Raw genomic sequence first — 16,982 nt, 5'->3', positions numbered from 1 at the left:
AGTGTTGCAGATGGCTTGTGCTTCTTGGAGCAGTTTCTCGATCTGCTTTGTGACATAGCGAAGGTGTCCACAAAGCCAACGGTGGGTTTACTGAGACTGGGTGACTTTTTGTTTTGAGGCTTTTGGTTGGTTCAGCAGCAATTGTCAGTACTGTGTGTGTACGTTATACCTAATAGCAAAGAGCAAGCTTGCAGTTTCCTGATACGATCAGTTAGGGTTGTTAGTGGGGAAGAGATCATCTGAGGTATGGTGCACTAAGAAAGAGCCATTCAAACCTTTTGACGCTGATTTCCCTTGTCCTGCCCCCTCTGTAGAGTGTCACCCAAACACTCGACACAAAACGCAAAGGTACACAGCTTTCATGATAAAAGGTAAGCTAGGTTTAAATGGGGTCTTCCCACAGAACGTTTGTTCAGACTTGCAGTAAATCGTCAACTGTTCTCCAAAATACCATTTTAGCCTAAAAGATTCTCTAAATTATGCAGGCATGCGATTATTTCTCCTTTTGTTGTAAAAGGAAACTCCAGTTTTTAAGTTCTTCTGTATTTAGCATCAACATAGCTACCGGTGCTGGAAGTAAACGTCCTTAGACAGATACTACCACAGAAATTACATGAGAGGGAAACCAGAAAGGCCGAGTGTTCACTTGGTTCACACGTGAAATACAGAATGAACGTGTGTTTTGTGAAGTCTGTCGGTCGTGACTTGTCCATAGCCTCCCCAGTTGCTGGCCTCCCGTTTGGGCCACCAGCCGTTCACCTCCGTGCTGATGCTAAGCCCCTGTCGTGCTGCTGCTCGCCCAGCAGAGAGCACCATCGCCCTGCCGAAGGCTGCCCGCCTGTCACTGCTCTCTCCGGAGCTCTGCTCTGCTGCATTTCCATAAAAAAAAAAAAACACAAAACCTCTCTGAGCACAGCAGCACCTAGCTTTCGGGGCAGCAGGGGCTGCGCTGGCCTCGAGCCAGCAAGCCAAAGGCTGTACCTAATTTGCGTACGAACGCTTTTGAAATTTCAATATTTTACGCCCCAAACTACATTAGGGGAGTGCGTTATTATTAAAAGTTGCAAAGTCAAGCGGTTGAAGTTAGGGAATGCACAAGCAGCCTTCCTCTGGCAGCCTTGATTTGCCTACGCAGATGCATTACGAGACAGCCTTTAATTTCGTGATTACAGCCTAGTTTTTTTTTTTTTTTCCACAGACTCATTTACTGCACAGGATGGATGGTGCTTGCTTAATGAGTAGCTATTGAATATTTTGTTTTCTCTTCATTGTTCAGTGTGTGGCCCAGTGCCTTTATGCTGCAGATTGTTGCTGAAGTCTGAATTGGTTACTTCTGTGTGGGCTTCCTCGTGCAGTTAGTCTATCTCCTCCCAATATTTGAACGAGAAGTTGCCAGTGGCGTGCTCACTGAGGATATTGAAGCAAAGACAGATCAACTCATCCCTTTGTCAAACTCCTGGTGCGTTTGCTCGTTGCTCTGTAGGCAGCTAGGAAATGCAGTACAAATTGAAGGGTCTGTCAATAGAAAACTGTTTTAATTCGCTTACCAACATTGCGTGGGGCTCCACAGAAGGGAGAGTGAACAAAGTGCAGCTAGCTCTGGCTGTGATCACTTGCTGCAATCACAAGACACCGTGACTCTCTTAACATCTTCAGATTATCTGGGAATTTTGAGATCTGCTAGGCAAGGTGTCATTGCTTAGTGTGCCGATAGTTATGTGAGAGAGCAAGCTTGTGGCTGCCTTCAGCATACCCCAAACCCCAGCCAAGTCAGGAGCTGGGGCCAGTGGAGCTGGCTTACAGGTGCAGTGGAAGTCCTGCTTTGCTTTTCACTGCTGTTTGTTGAGTGCAGGTGGACTTCGTGCAGTTAAATTTGAGCTGAAAATTTCCCCAAGTGTGTGCAAACTGCGACGCAGTGCAGCTCCGTTGCCTGACCTCATTTTAGAAGGCCCTTCTGAAAAGCAAGATACACAGCATAGGTCACCGGCTGAATTGTTCTAGTTTATAATAAATCTAGCAGTTTAATGAAGAAATGAGTGTACAACAGAAAAAAAAAACAGCATTTTTTTACCCTCTTTTCAGAAATGGCAAAACCCACCTTCATTTTAAGGTTTTTTCAAGTAAAACTGTCTAAAAGCAGTATCAGTTGAAACAGCTCTTCCGATGGGAAGTATCTGACAGCCTTAATGAAAAGCAGTGATATTAGCTCTGCTTTCAGTACCCCAAGATATTTGCTTGTGCTCTTAACTTCCTTTGAGAGAAGAAAGGAAACTAAAATAGTTTGCCAGCAGCAGAAACTGATGCTGGTCAGCTTCTGGGGCCGCCTGTTCCCTTCCCTACTGCACTGAGTCTGGTAGGAAAATCCCGCGAGTATTCCGTGGGAGCTGCTGGAGACGGCTGCACGTTAGGTAGTCGCTGTCTAATACTTCCATATGGGACTGCTAACACCCTGCAGATCCTCTGGAGAGGGGAGTGAAAAAAAAAAAAGCAGCTTATTTCTAGCACTGTCTTCATTGCTCAGAGATTACTGGGTGGATTGATGGCGTGGACAAACGCTCGTCTTCCTCTAATTGGCCTGTTCTCACTGCCTGAGAGGTTTAGTGGTGGCAGTCTTGTGTATGCTGACATGAAACTTATCTTTCTGGAACTGCTGGTGATATCACAAACAGATTTGTGCTGTTATTGATGGGCTTGAGCAAGCGAAGCGGAACAATTGTGGACGGCTCCTGTTTGGCTGGGTATCCTCTCCAGGCATCCGCAGCAGGAAGGCACAGCACACTGATAGTTGTACTAGTGGAATGTACTGCCACGTGGTTGTAATACTTCTCGTTTCTCGTCTGTTTTGAGCATTTTAGACTCTTTGGATGTGTTACTTACGCACCTTAAGAGTGGGAAGGGGTTAGTATGTGAACTTCTTTGCCTTAATAGCGAGTGCTTCAGGTCCGTGCAAGTGAATCCCTTTGACCTCACTGTGAGTCAGGGGCACGGCTTAGATTTGCTTGAATCCAGGTTGGATTTTCTGATCTTTGCAGCAACTTCTGGAGGTCTAGCATGTTTGTTCGAGGCTACCTGCCCTGCAGGATTAGTCCTTTCAGAAACTGGAGTTTTCTCATGCACAGTAGCATTGAGTAACCAGTCCTCTGCAACATCTCGTGCTCATTTCTCTTCCAAGCAACATATTTATAAAGCAAAGTATTCCTACCTGGGGTATTTGTTAAGCTAGGAAGCTGATCAGGTGCAATGAGACAGTAGAGGCATCTGTTTAACAAACTAGTTGTTTCCTTTGTAATTCAGAACACAGGAACTTCCTACCAGCGTTGCTTTGTATTTGAAAGGAGTTCATAATACTGGCTTGCAACATTCAAATATTTTTCTTGCCATTGTGGTAGTTATGTCCTCGTTTCAGTTGACTGCTAAATTATCCCTCGTGAAAGTCTACAGAGGAGGAAACTAGATCATTGTATACACAAAGCATAGTCAAATACCCATCCCACAGCAAGGTTTGCAATATCTTGTTGTGTAACTACGGTGTGCGCTGTCCCCATGAACAAGCTGGTAAGGCACCAGACCGAAGCAGCCGGTTTTTGATTGCAGCCTACGTCCTCTGAATTAATTTTCATTGCAAACCAGCGTCTTAGCTGGAGATTTATGGATTGTGCTGCACTGCAAGGTGTATCAGCTGTTAGTTTGTTGGAGATTGTGTTTTTATCTCTAGTTTACGTGCTTTTAAAGACTGCAGTTTATTTTGGATTTTCAGACCTGCTGTTTCTGAGAAAACACCTGTAGAAAATAAGAATTTGTAAGACTAGGAATAGAGAAGTTACTCCTAAAACTCAAAAACTCTGGTGGAATCCCTGAGTGCTCTGCTTTTATGGTCACACATACTCATTTGTACTACTGTGTTGCTATTACGAAGTCTGCTCTTTTATTTTTTTTTTAAAAAATAAGGTCTGTTGAAATGTAGTTGGCACCAGAGAAACACATTTGAGGCTTATCAGTGGTCTCCACTGTCAAGCTGTTCAGAGTTTGACAGATCTGACTGTTTATGCAAGACCACTACTACAGTGCCTGATCTCTGCTTAATGTGCACTTGCTCATCGGGTTGCAAATCTATTTAGTGTTGCAGTTTTGTAGGGAATATACTTTTTTTTTTTTTTTTTTTTCCCTGGGCGACACAGATGGATAGCAGATCTCTTAGGAGCTGTCTTTACCTCTGTGTGAAAACACTTTTAACTGCTTACCAGCATAGTTAGCATGCAGTTTGTGTTGTAGCTAGGATGCTCTACTGTTTCAGCTCATGCCAAAACCCACCAGTGCTGCTCCCTTCTCTCCCAGAGCCCCCTGCCATTACCTCTGATCTTGTACCCGTGCTGCTGTAACTCGGCATTAACCTGATTCAGTTCATTGACCTATCAAAAAACAAATTGTTTTTAGGTCAAGAAGCAGACCCCTTTCCATAGCAGCTGGTTATTAGATCAGCTTAGGCTATTACACATCACATCTTTGCTTGTAGAATTTAGGAATAGTTGTGAGATCCGTAATGAAATTATTCTCCGTATCTATGATACAATAAATAAAAGTTTGTATGTTGCCAAGGATAACTTATGTGTACAGCAAGAAAAAAATGCCCTGCCAGGGAAGATAAATGGATGCAGCCAGAAATTGTGCGCTCTCTTTCTTGTGCAGGTGGCTACCCATTGTCTATTTTTGAGCAAGTCCCGTGAGCTGCGATTCAATACACCTCATCGTAGCGTCCTAACTCAAACAAAACTGCCGTTGCCTTAGGCTCCCTGTGTTTTTGGTAGCGAGACAAGGCTCCTCCTGAGAGCAGCTTGGCCTGCCTGAGGGTTGAATTTCCCCCTTGGGCTTCCTATTATTTGATTGCAGAGGCACCTAGAGCACCTTAGATAAGCGAAACACGCCTAGCTCTTAATGTCTCCCTTGGTTCCTCTGTCACTGGAACAGGATTGATGTCTACCTTACGGAGCTCTGTGAAGTCTGTTTGCAAAGCACCTGCAGACCTGTGACTGAAAATCACTGAGTAAAACCTCTAAATCTTAAGTGTGCTTTGTAATACCTGGAAAGTAATCTTCAATTCATAGCTGGTTGAATGGAGCTGGAGCTTTGCTTGTTGTAAGTCTGGAACAAAAACCATTGTTTGCTTTCCTTTAGGTAAATTGACTTATTAAGTCCTTGGATTTCCCCACAAGTTACATTTCCCACTCTGAAACCTTCATCACCACGAGCAAGCAGGAAGAAAGCAGGTGTAGTTTTACTCAAATTTAGCTGTTCTCTAGGACTTAAAGGCCTACAGAGATGCTATTGCTCAGGCTGCCAGTTGAACAGCTTTGAGAAACAGAACTATATTTTTGCTGTTAAACTGTTATTTTCAGAGAGGAATGCAAATACTTGATTTTTATAGCAATTTTCTTACTGTTTCTTACTGTTTGGGGACATTTGGAAGGAAGCAGATGACTGCCAGTAAGAGGGTTCTTCGTATTCTTATTTCTGTGAACTTGCCTACGTCTCTGAAATTTGGCTTCAAATTGGACCGGTATGTTGTGGTTGCCTTTCTCCTAAGGTCATGTTTGGGGGCTTGGTAACTCTTGTGTGGAAAAACGCCTTTTTCCATTTGCTTACTTGATGTCCTCAGTCCAGTTCTGCCAAAACATTTTAAAATGACAGTTTAAAAAAAAAAAGTTCTGTAAAAATAAACTTGAACCGCGTAGCAGTTACTTTTTTGTGGCCACTTGCTCCTAGTATGGGGAAATTTTTCCTCTGTGCCTAAAACAATTGTCTTCCTGTACGTTGCCTGGTGAAATCAGGTTTTGCATGTGAAAACGGAGTTCATAATGGGAAGCTGTGTGCTGAGGAACAAAGTTCAGCATCGGGAAGGCTCATCATTGCTAAAGGTCTTCACGCACCATCACTTTTGTAAACTGTTTTTTGACAAAAAGAGGGAAGAATTGATACGGTTTGTTGGTGCAAGCCACAGAGCCTTTCCGAATGTGAAGCCGTGTCTGAGTCTGTGGATGTTGTGCCAGTGAGAGCTGCTGCTGCTGAAGTGACTTGCTTCACTTATGCTTGTGTAGTGGTGGCTGCTGGAGTGGAGCACTAGTGACTGCGGTAAGCTCATCGTGGGGCTTCTACTGTATACGAAGAGGGACCCAGGCTGCCTGCTAATGGTTTGTGGTGTGAGCCTCCACATGATTGTTGGCCTTGCCTCTGGAAGAGACTGGTCTGAGAACGCTGGGTTTGCAGCGATGCTTTTTGAAGCTACATGTGTGTTTGCTGCCCTATTATCTTACCAGATGCAGCAGTAACTCACGTTTGCTTGCAGCTAATCAAAGCTGTTAGCCTGAGGTGGCAGCTGCTGGCTGGGATCTTACGGCAATTTCTTTTTTCCAGGGGCAGGTGGAGAGTTTTCAGGAAAGCTTAGTTAAAATATGTTACTTGTTTTTCTTCTTAAGCTGTGCTCATCTAGCTGTGTTTCTTCTGTGAACATGATAGCTGGGTATCGTTGGTAATACTGATGAGCCCTAAAAGCAGTTCCCAAATAAAAAGATTGAGAATGGGCTTCTACATTCTTGCAGATCAGCAGTGACTGCTAATTTATCCAGTAACTTTCTATAAAACTAGATAGTTGGAGGTTATGAACTTCTGTGGGACCTCTTGCTCTTTATATACCCTACAGCATCACTCCACAGCCCTACCAACTCCTGTTGCGATGCTTGAAAGCGAGGCATCGTGATTTCTGAAACGGTTCACATGGAGACTGCACTTGGGTTATTGGTTTTGGCTGGGGGCAGATGGAATGGCCTTCTGCAGATATCTGTAAATCATAATGCTAATGATCGTTAAGTGGTAAAATATTTTTAAATAAAGCATCTTTTCTTAAAAAACATGTTACCGTAGAGGGTACCTTCTGAGCTGGTTAAGGCAGATCACCTAAACGTGCATAGAGGGTGTTACAGTCATCGTCAGGGAAGGTGTGAAATGCTGTCAAAAGCCCAGCATGATGTGGCATCCATCTCGCTGCACGTTATCTCCTTCCAGCTGCTCTGGCTTACTGAGTCAAAACGAGGCAAGTTCACGAACCCTGTGATTTAAATTAAGTTGATCCAGCTCCCGCCAGCAGAAATGAGTATGGGAGGGCTGCTTGTGGGTCTGAGGAGAGGAAGGAAGTTAGAGCGGTGTTGGGAGTATTCCTGCGTAGGTTTTGAGAGGAGCCTGTTCAGCCACGCAGGAGGAGCTGGCAGAAGATTTCTCTCTGCACAAGCTAACCAGTGATGTGTTGATTCTCCAAGGTCATGAGATAAGTTGGTTTACTTTTGACTATGGCTCTGGTAAGAACATACAGCAGTTCTGCTTCCACTTTTTTTTTGTCTATCAGGCACGATCAAGCAGAAAATAGGAATGCTTGCTGCTGCTTAGGGATTGCAGGAGGCTCCAGGTTTAACGGAATGAAAGGAAAGCAAAACAATACAGGGAAAAACCATCCTTCGAACTGAGGAGGGTAGACTTGGCCTCAGCAGACACGGCAAGATGAGGAATTGTAAAAATGTGTTTTAAACCTGTTTGAGCCCTTCCTTCATCAGAGTTTTTTTCCTAAATCTTTCCTGATGGATGCTTGTCCTCATACGCAGTCTTTCCCTGTTCTTTGTTGACCTTGGTTAAACCTTACAACTAATCTTCTATCTAAAATTGCCTCACCAAATTTAAATCCTCTTTCCTTTCTGAGTGGACATAAGAAAACACTAATTTCACAAAGATCTTCTGGATATCTAAGGCATGTTTTTATGTCTTCTGTCATTTTCTGTGTTATTGTTAGATGAAAAAAAAACAAACTTATTTTTCGGACAATCTCCCTTTATAGATGATGGTTTTATTACATCTGTGATTACATCTTTTACTCCATTTTGGATTCTCTTGATTTCTAGTCCAGTGTCAAAAACTGGACACTGTTCTCTAGTTCAGGTCTTACTGAGCATGAAGGGGAAGGCACTTCCCCTAAGATCAGGCACCATTTTTATCCCGTGTCTGTATTTTCTATTCCCATTTTGCTAAAGCTGGTACAAAAGTCAACCAAACCAAAGCTGGCCAAGAAGTCGTACAAAATAAATAATGAAGTGGAGAAATCTTTGAAATGTCTTTACATTTTCTGCTAGGTTCATGAGGGAAATGGTTGTCAGATTTTACTGAAATCCATTTCTTAGCTTTAAGCAAATAATGTAGACTACTGTTTAAACACACCTCTTCATAACTGCTTGGAATTTTTAGCTTGGTATCTGAGCCTTAAAATTTTACGAAGCTTGAACTAAAATTATATGCAGTTATTGGCATTAATGCAGAAGTCAGCAATTTTTAATAAATAGTATTTGTTACAAAAGCTGAGACCTCCTTTTGACCTTTTTGTAGTAGGTCCTAAAATCTTGTAGTTGGGAGAGAGGAGGAAAGGTGGTGAGTGTTCACATTTCTCTGTAAGTAGGGGGGGAAAAAGGGCTGTTATTTCTGGTTTTCAAAACTTGAGAGGATTTTTTTTTTTTTAACACAGCAGTGAGGCCCATGGCCCGTGATAATCCAAGATAGACAAGGAATTGACCAGAAAAACAAGGGCTGAATAGCAGCCTACAACCTAAGGAGCTGCAGTAGTTAAAAGCAAGAATGTGTATCCAGAAAAAACTTGGAAATATTACATCCAGTTCTCAGTGTCTGAAAACTTCAGAATCCTTAAATAGTCAGGTGTGATGTTTTAACAAGCATTAGATTTGAACTGTTTTGTTTTTGTTTTTCTTGGAGAAAGAATGCTTTATCATAACTCGTTGATTAAAACAGTAGGTACTTAGGGTGGGATTGATCTACCTGGCCATAGGTATTTGTGTTGGGGCAGACAGCCCCTGCTCCTCTCTTAGTCAGTGGACAGGAGTAAGGACTGTGGTGGCATCACTTCAGTCCTCTCCTGAGGTCCTGGATCAGGGGAGCCGTGCCCTAGAGCTGCCAGTTTCCTCTCCTGAATATGGGAGGACCTTGGGTGCCATGCTGGGATTGGGACAGGCAAGGTGAGTCCCAACTGCAGTGTGTGAAAGTGTGAGACCGACCCAGTACTGCCACTGTGGGTGAAAATTGCAGATAACTTAGGGCTTCTGACCTCAGTGCCCTGCTATAGTCTCTTTTCTGTACAATGGAGATATTGCTTGTAATTCATGTCCAGAGGTACTCAGTGTTTAACATTCTGTTAGAAAATTGGGTTGTTGAGAGATCTTCATTTAGGAAGACAGGGGAACTTTTCTAAATGGTCTTTTTTTAACCTATTCTAGAATAATGGCATTCTGATTGGAGTTCCATTTCACACCAAGAGTACTCTGCCATCTCTAACACTGTGAAACAACGTGGGGCAATCGGTCTGTGTTACATTAGACCTTTGTTATAAACAAAATTCTCTTTGCCTGTGCATCCATCTATTCCACGATCTCTAAATATCAAGAATTCTCAGCACGCGTTTTTCATCAAGGAGCAGTAATTGGAAAGCAGCTCATTTGCTGCCCAGCTGTATTTGTTGTTGCAGTAATAGCATATTATTTACCAGCGAAGACATTTAAAGCTTTCATACTTTTCCATCAGAGAGTATCCTGACAAATCCCTAATCTATTTATTTAATTTTCTCTAGATTTGTATAAATATTGAAAAAGAGGCGCCTTTCTGTATGCTTAAAGCACCTTGGGCATACTGAAAGCCTACATTGCAAACAAAATCTGAAAAGTGTAGCAGTCTGCATCTGTCTCCCCCAGGAGCAAACCAGGCAGCCTAGGAGGTCAGATTTCTCTTTCACTCCCCCATTAACAGTTTTCTCCCTTTACCATTCACTTTGTTTATCTCTGCACCACACACTAAACCTGCTTTCAATGAGTGAATAAATTGTTAAGGAGTAGAGCATTTTAAAGAAACGTGAAGCTGCATAATAAAGTATACTTCAGTAGCATCAGACAGTCCAGGACACAGTCCTGGACAGGTTATAAAGTAGCTCTTCCCCAAAGAGTTTAGTTTCATAGGTAAAAAAGATGATATGTTCAGTAATGCATGGTAGGTAGGGTTCAAAGCAGTGAAAAGCTTCCACTTTTTGTTTGAGCAGTGGTAATTTATTTGATTTCTAAAGAAGTAAGGCAAGGATAGGTGCTTTAGCCACCGTGGTTCTGAGTTAGACTTACATTCCTACAGCTGAGAAGGCTAAGCGTTTTTCTTCATCTCCTGGGCTAATATACCTGTTACTGTGGCAAAAATCAATGCGAGAAGCCCAAATCCTCTTGTTGAGTTTTGAATCTTTCTTATTTCTTTCCGAAGAGTGTTACTGTTTTTATTTGTTTAATATTTTTAAGAAGGTAGCATAAAAGAACGACCAGGACCCCTTATGTCCCTGTGCAGATGTGCTGCACCTCTCCTCAGCTTCACACAGGTCTATTCTGTGTATTAAGAGTTAAGGATCTCTATGGTGCTATCAGGCTTCAAAACTGCCCGTGGCTATTTCGTGCTTTGCCTGCCCGTTTAACTTTGCCCAACTGCATACAAGTATAAAAATATGCAGAGGGCTCCGGTACCTTTTCTATTTTTAAATGTTGAATGAATCACTTATAGCACGTTAACATGATCATGCTTGCTTATTTGCATTGTATCCCAGGTGGCAGAATTTTATAACGTATATCACTTGTCGGTTTCAAATCCCGATTCTGGATTATGGCTTTAGAGGACTGACGTGGAGTCCTTTGGGGAAACTTTGGGGAAATGGAGACTTTCAAATCCAGGATGCACCAGGCAGCACTTACCAGAATGATACAGGAAAGGAGAGTTTCACTTCTGACGTGCCACTTGCTTTGTGGTTTTGATACCACATTTTAATCTCATCACTTCGTCACATCTGTTGTGTACAGTACTGGCTTGTAAATTGTGGGGTTTTGCTTCTGGCTTTTGCCACTGACCTTAGGCAGCTGATTCATTGTGCTATCTCAGGGCTCGTCTGCTAGCTCAAGATAATCTTACCTTCTTGCTCTGGGATTCTTAAGGGAAAAGCCCTGTGAAAAAGCGGTGTTACTTGAGAGGCCACCGAGGAGTTACCAGGTTTTCAGTATGTCGTAGGAGGGAATAATGTTGCAGCATTATGGTACTGCAGTAAATCAGAATGGGACATCTTGCAGATAGGTGAGGTGACTTTATTTTAGGTCCAAACCGATTTCACTTCTTTGCAGTCTTGTACCCGCATGGTCCCATGGTCCCAAACACAAAACAAAAGATGTGTGCTGGAGTAATCGGTCCAGCATTCAGCTACCCAGACATCTGAATGCCAGCAGTCTTTTCTTCTTGGGATGCCTTATGATGCTACCAGGAGTGAAGTCACCGGCTATTGACTTCTAATCATGTCACCGGGGTTCTTTTTGGGTGCCGAGGTGTCTTTTTTATTAGTGGTGGTGCTTTTTTTTTTATTATTATTATTTCATGCCTTTCATACCTTTAGAAGCCAACAGTGGTTGGTGTCTCCGTCTTGTCACACCTCTGCGAGTCATCAGGATTTACTCTTAGTCCTTTGTCTCCTGATCAGGCTGTCCTAAGAAAGCACATGCAGATAGGTGGTAGAATTTAGTTGCTGATCTGATAGTCCTTCTGTGGTTCCTTGTGGTGATTCCATGCCCCGACGTTGCCATTCATTTGTCAGCAAGAGCAGTGTGAACATTTCCATTGTGGTTCTCTACAACAAAAAGACAGATCCAGAGCTGCATTCAGGCTCCTGATTGCCTCTTTTTCCTTCCAAAATATGATTTAGATTAATCCTGTGGGGGTAGAAGGACTGAAAGATGTCTGGTTTTGCAGATAAAGAATATAATTTAAAAAGAACACACTCTCTTTATTTAGTTTGCCTTTACTAAAGCACAGAGCATCTCCTGCGTGACGGGGAGGTGCCATACCAAGCTGTTGTGTGTCTTGGCTGCCTACTGAGCTCACAACTGCAACAATTCCTGTCTCTAAAACCGTACTCATCCTGTGTAATCACCCTCTGTTATGGTTAGTGGGCTTCATCTTCAATAATCTACTTGCATTGTACAGGTTTTAATCCAGAAATCTCTTCTGTTGTAAAATGTGCAGTGTATGATTTGTTAACCGAAATCAAAGAAATCAATACTGTGTTCTGCAGATTTTTACTACCTCTTTTTTTTTAACTTTTGGATTCTGGATAATTAAAACAATTCCTGGTTTCGTTCTGACAGATAAACAGAGGTCATATGACAACTGAGGCAAAGAGGGCTGCCAAGATGGAAAAGAAGCTGAAGATTTTGCTTGGTGGTTATCAGTCTCGAGCAATGGGCCTCATCAAACAATTGAATGATTTGTGGGACCAAATTGAACAGGCTCATCTGGAGCTACGTACTTTTGAGGAGCTGAAGAAACATGAAGATGCTGCTATCCCAAGGAGACTGGAGGTGAGATTGCATAAATGTGATACCTTAGATCAAATGCAGACGTTGTGGAAAAGATCTTTTTTACAATGCCCAGACTCTGAAGTTAACAGCCTGAGTTTGTACCGAGTTTTTACTGGTCGTCTTAAATTATACTTTTAACCAGACTCCTCTGCTGTTCACTTCAATATCAAAGATTCTGTGACATGTTACAAGCTGGGATCAATCTGCTAGTGTGTTCTTTCATTTTGTTTTTATTATATTTCTAATGTGGTATATTTTATTAATCTTCTGCAGCGTGTATCAGCAGAGGTTCCATGTCTATCTTAATTTGGCTTGTTTTGGTTTTAATTATTGTTAGAACTCAGGGTAGATCAGAAAGTTGTGCAACGACTCCTGTTACCTTCAAAATCAATAGACCAAATGCTAGTTCAGAGTACTGGAGACTCTCCTTTCTTTTCACACATTGTGTTCCTCTCTTAAGCCGTGTTGTTGTTACGAGATTTGAAGATAACTGTTATAAATTGATAAGATAACCCCATTTTGGAGCTGGCTTTTGACATCATGCCTCCCAGTTTCAGAAGCTGAGCAGCCATAGCGTAACTTGAGTTTTGAGCCATCCTCAGAGCTCAGGCTCTTTGCCACGAGTCCTGCTGCGAGCTGTCTGCATTTGGTGATCTGGACCATTGCTGCTGAGTAACAGCAGCCTGCCTTACTGGCTCTACCTGGTCAGCATGGCTTCGAGGAGGAAGGGGCAGCCTCAAAGAGAGATACAAGAGTGAAGGGATATCACATAACTAGCAGCTGGCAGTTTCAGAATGAGCAGTAGTTCTCATTCACATGCTGCATCGTTAGTGGAACGAGGCCTGCGTAAGGCCTTGTTGCAGGATGCCGTGTTAATGGGGAAGGTTACCTAAAAAAAGACTCTGGACAAACTCACGGAAGAGAGGGATCAATAGATAACTCTTAAATACAGGGCACTGCTTGTGGCTGGTTTCTAATTTGAAATCTCCCCTTTTGAAGCATTTCATATTAGCTGCGGTCAAAAACAGGATGCTGAAGTAAGATGGCCATGATTCTTGATACTTTATATTAACTGCTATAGTTTTTAAGAGTAATTTTAGCATTCTTCTATCTCAGCTTCCTGTGAAGGAACTAAAATACAACCTTTGCTAATGATCCGCAGGCATGTGACTGGTTGTTTGTTTTCCTTTCAGTGTCTAAAGGAAGATGTGCAGCGACAGCAGGAGAGAGAAAAGGAGCTCCAGCAGAGATTTGCTGATTTCATGTTGGATAAAGAGACTTTTCAAGCAAAGTATTAAAGCACAAACTTCCTTTTGTTGCTGATGTAACATTTTTAAAGTGTACAGATATTTCTCCTGCAGCTTTTGCCGTCAGTCACAGAAATCAAGTGTAGTCTGATGTTTGTATCTTGTCAAGTTTTGTTCCTTTGATGGACTATTTCAAATGCTCTCGATATGAATGGCCTCATCCAGGATTAAAAAACATTGGATCAAAATGTCCAAAGTTTTATTAAAAGAAGTCACTCTGATATTATTTTAGCCATGTCTTCATTTGCTGGGATTGTCACATTATTCCTAGTGTTTTATCAGTCTTAAGACTTATGAGATAACATGCCTGCAGAGTAATGTCTTTTGAATAAACCTGGAATGTTAAAAATAATTATGAAATAAAATGCTTGTCTTTTAACTGAAACGGAATCCTTCCCCAACCCAGATCTCTTTCACGTTTCTGATAAATTATCGTTCTTCCTCAATTGTGCTTCGCTCCCCATTTCTCCTTCCTTCCCCCGAACTGTCATTTGTAACAGGTAGGACCTGTGGAGAGTAATTTTGGTCCATGTAAAACTGCTCACAGTTCTGTCCTTGGGACAATACATTCCCTTCTATATCGGGATCTTCACTTGCACATACAGTAAGCATAACTCCACCGTGCTTTGGCTTGCCACTGCAGTAGTCACCAGGTGATTGTTCTGTACAGTTCTTAAAATTGTCCTTTGCTCCTTGGTGGCTGTGATCATCCAGCATCTTCAAGCATCTCTTGGACATGGTTTGTGAATTAGGGTGGGCCAGGGACAGACATTAATAAGCAGGGGGTGTGTGGCCAGCCCTGGTAGCCTGATGGCGTGGATGTGTCCATACTGTGCTGGCTGACCTGAGTCCTAGGGCTGAATATTGTTCAGTTTAGTACTGCAGCCACAGCCATGCTGCCTCTCAAGAGGCATCCCTTAGGGGTTTATGGAGTACATCCTGATCTCATAGATGGCACTTTTGAGGTCGTTGGCACTATTTCCTGTTGCTCCTTGAGAGGGGGCTAGGCAGCGTGCTTTGCTGCCCAGAGCAGCCCTGGAGTCGGGTGGGGAGAAGTTTCTTATTTACTCCTCCTCTCCTGCGACTGCATCTCAACAGAATTTCATTTTCTTACTGCTTTGACTTTCTTCTGAATAGTAAGGATGGTTTTATTGAAAGGGGTGGATGCATCTTTTCCTATTTGTGGATGTAGTTTTCTAAACCTTACCCAGAATTTTTCTCTGAGTACTGCTTGGCCGGAACACATTTAACTTAGATGTTTGGTTTTTCAAAATGTTACCAATTATACCTAATGCTTTTAATATTAGCATTTGCCAGTCAAGCATCTAGTTTAGAGGATTGCTTTCAGGTTTTATTTTTGTGGAGGTGTTCATCCCTCTTTAGGGGTTGGTCTTACTTTCAGCTCTTCTGCTTCTGGTGTTTTGAGCAATTGTTTGAGGAAATGCATGGGGAAAAAGGCAAAATTGTGCTAACAACACAGAATTCAGCAATCAAATACATCAAGTTGCACACGTGAGCAGTCAGGGTTGTGGATGTGTAGCTGCTTAAATGCCATCCACGGTGATTCAGTGATCAGAGACAATCTGGGAGGGTTTATATATATTATTAAATATATATTAAATATATATATATATTTAATGCAACCTGTCTGATTTCTACTGATCACTGACAGGAGCAAGTTCTACAGCCAGCCTCAGAATGTATTTCCCCTTACTCACCAGGACATCATTCTTGTGAAGTATTAATGCAATTACAGGCTGCATACTTCTAAAAATGTGTTAAATATTTAACTAAACCAGAGCACATCTGGAAAAAAGTATTAAGCATCAATCTTCGAGCATATGGGGTATTTTAGCTTGGATGGGTTATACCCAAAAGGAAAAATTACATAAATGCATATCATGACAGTTCTTGTGGTTGTGTGGTAGCTAGAAATATTAAGGAAAAAACCCTTGTAGGTTTACCAATACCACAACTGCAATTATTTCTTTCTTTTTAGGGCTGCAGCTGAGCCTCTTTGATGTTTCTTATATTGTTGACAGTTTCAGAGCTGGACAGGTATTCAAACATTCAGCGCTAGCAAATATTCAGAAGCAAATTCAGATGGCCTGATAAGTCACAGAAGGCTTTTCCTTCCTGAAATACATACCTGCTACAATCTAGGATCTCTGACGTTGCTATATTTGAAAGGTACCTGCAGGAGTTTTCTCCAGTAGATTGTGCTTAAGCAAGTTCATGGTTTTCCCTGTCTGTAGTCAGTTTTTGTCCTGAATTTTCTGCTTATCTCGACAGTGAAACAAAGATAATGGACTGAGGTCTCAAAGCTCAATTGTACCTTGCTTTGGCGTTTTTTTCATCTGCCCTGAAGGTGCCAGCAAGGAGGCTGAAATCTGCTGAAACAGCCCCCAGAACACCACGGGGGATGCCGTAGAGATGGGAGTGGAGCAGCAGGGCCTGGCCAGGACACCCTTAGATCAAGGAATTCTGGCGTGGTTAATTCAGATTGGAGCACTTGGGAAATCTATCTGACCAAAGCTGGGTGCTAACAGCCACCGATGCTTCCAACAGCAGGCAGTGACGGAGCTCAGGCTTTATAGATCCCCTTTTTGGACTTAGCCCCAGTTTATATCCCAAACAATGCTCCCTGAATCTCTCTGTAAAACGCCTGGTTATTGGATACAGATGTTAGGTGGACAGCAAAATAACCAGCACACCTCAAAAGCAATTTTTTATTTCAACCTTATGAGTTTAGCGACTAATTTGGTCTTTGTTTCCAAGAACAATAGTAAGTATAACCATGAACAGCGCGAACTAGTTAATGGTTTACTGCAGTGGGGAAAGCATAACTCGATGGAGTGACAGAGGTGGGATGGGGGTTGCGTTGTGTGTGTGTGTTAACAATTTTGCGAATTATTTAACATTCTCCCCGAGAAATTCCTTCGTTGCCTTTCAGCATGCCAAGATATATCTGCAAGTCTTTAAAGAATTTTGAGCCGATGATTTTCTTCCCTTCCTGGAATCAGACTTGGCGTTTACATGTTGGATCAATCCCGCAGCTGGAGCCTGTTTCAAAGCCGGGGGAGTTGATAAGACCGCCACTCACTTCAGTGCAGTTGGAAACAGGTACCTGGCAGAGTTAATGGGACAGCGTAAATTGTAACAGCTGAGTGTCTCATCCATACCCAGCAGATAGCAACTGCAAAAAAAAAAA

General features: G+C 42.4%; 1 protein-coding gene across 1 annotated transcript in view; it reads left to right on the top strand.

The window, feature by feature from the left end:
• The window catches only part of CDC5L (cell division cycle 5 like), a 34,300-nt gene extending 20,177 nt beyond the window's left edge, over positions 1-14,123 (top strand). Inside the window, exons 15-16 of the mRNA XM_048065736.2 lie at positions 12,252-12,464; positions 13,658-14,123. Of these exons, the coding sequence (XP_047921693.1) occupies positions 12,252-12,464; positions 13,658-13,762 (318 nt within the window). The 3' untranslated portion in view covers positions 13,763-14,123. The remainder of the gene's footprint in view (positions 1-12,251; positions 12,465-13,657) is intronic.
• Positions 14,124-16,982: the final 2,859 nt, after the last annotated feature.

Source organism: Anser cygnoides, chromosome 3 (assembly GCF_040182565.1).
Source record: "Anser cygnoides isolate HZ-2024a breed goose chromosome 3, Taihu_goose_T2T_genome, whole genome shotgun sequence".
In the NCBI taxonomy this organism is placed as follows: Eukaryota; Metazoa; Chordata; class Aves; order Anseriformes; family Anatidae; genus Anser; species Anser cygnoides.
This window is presented reverse-complemented; position numbering and strand designations above follow the sequence as displayed.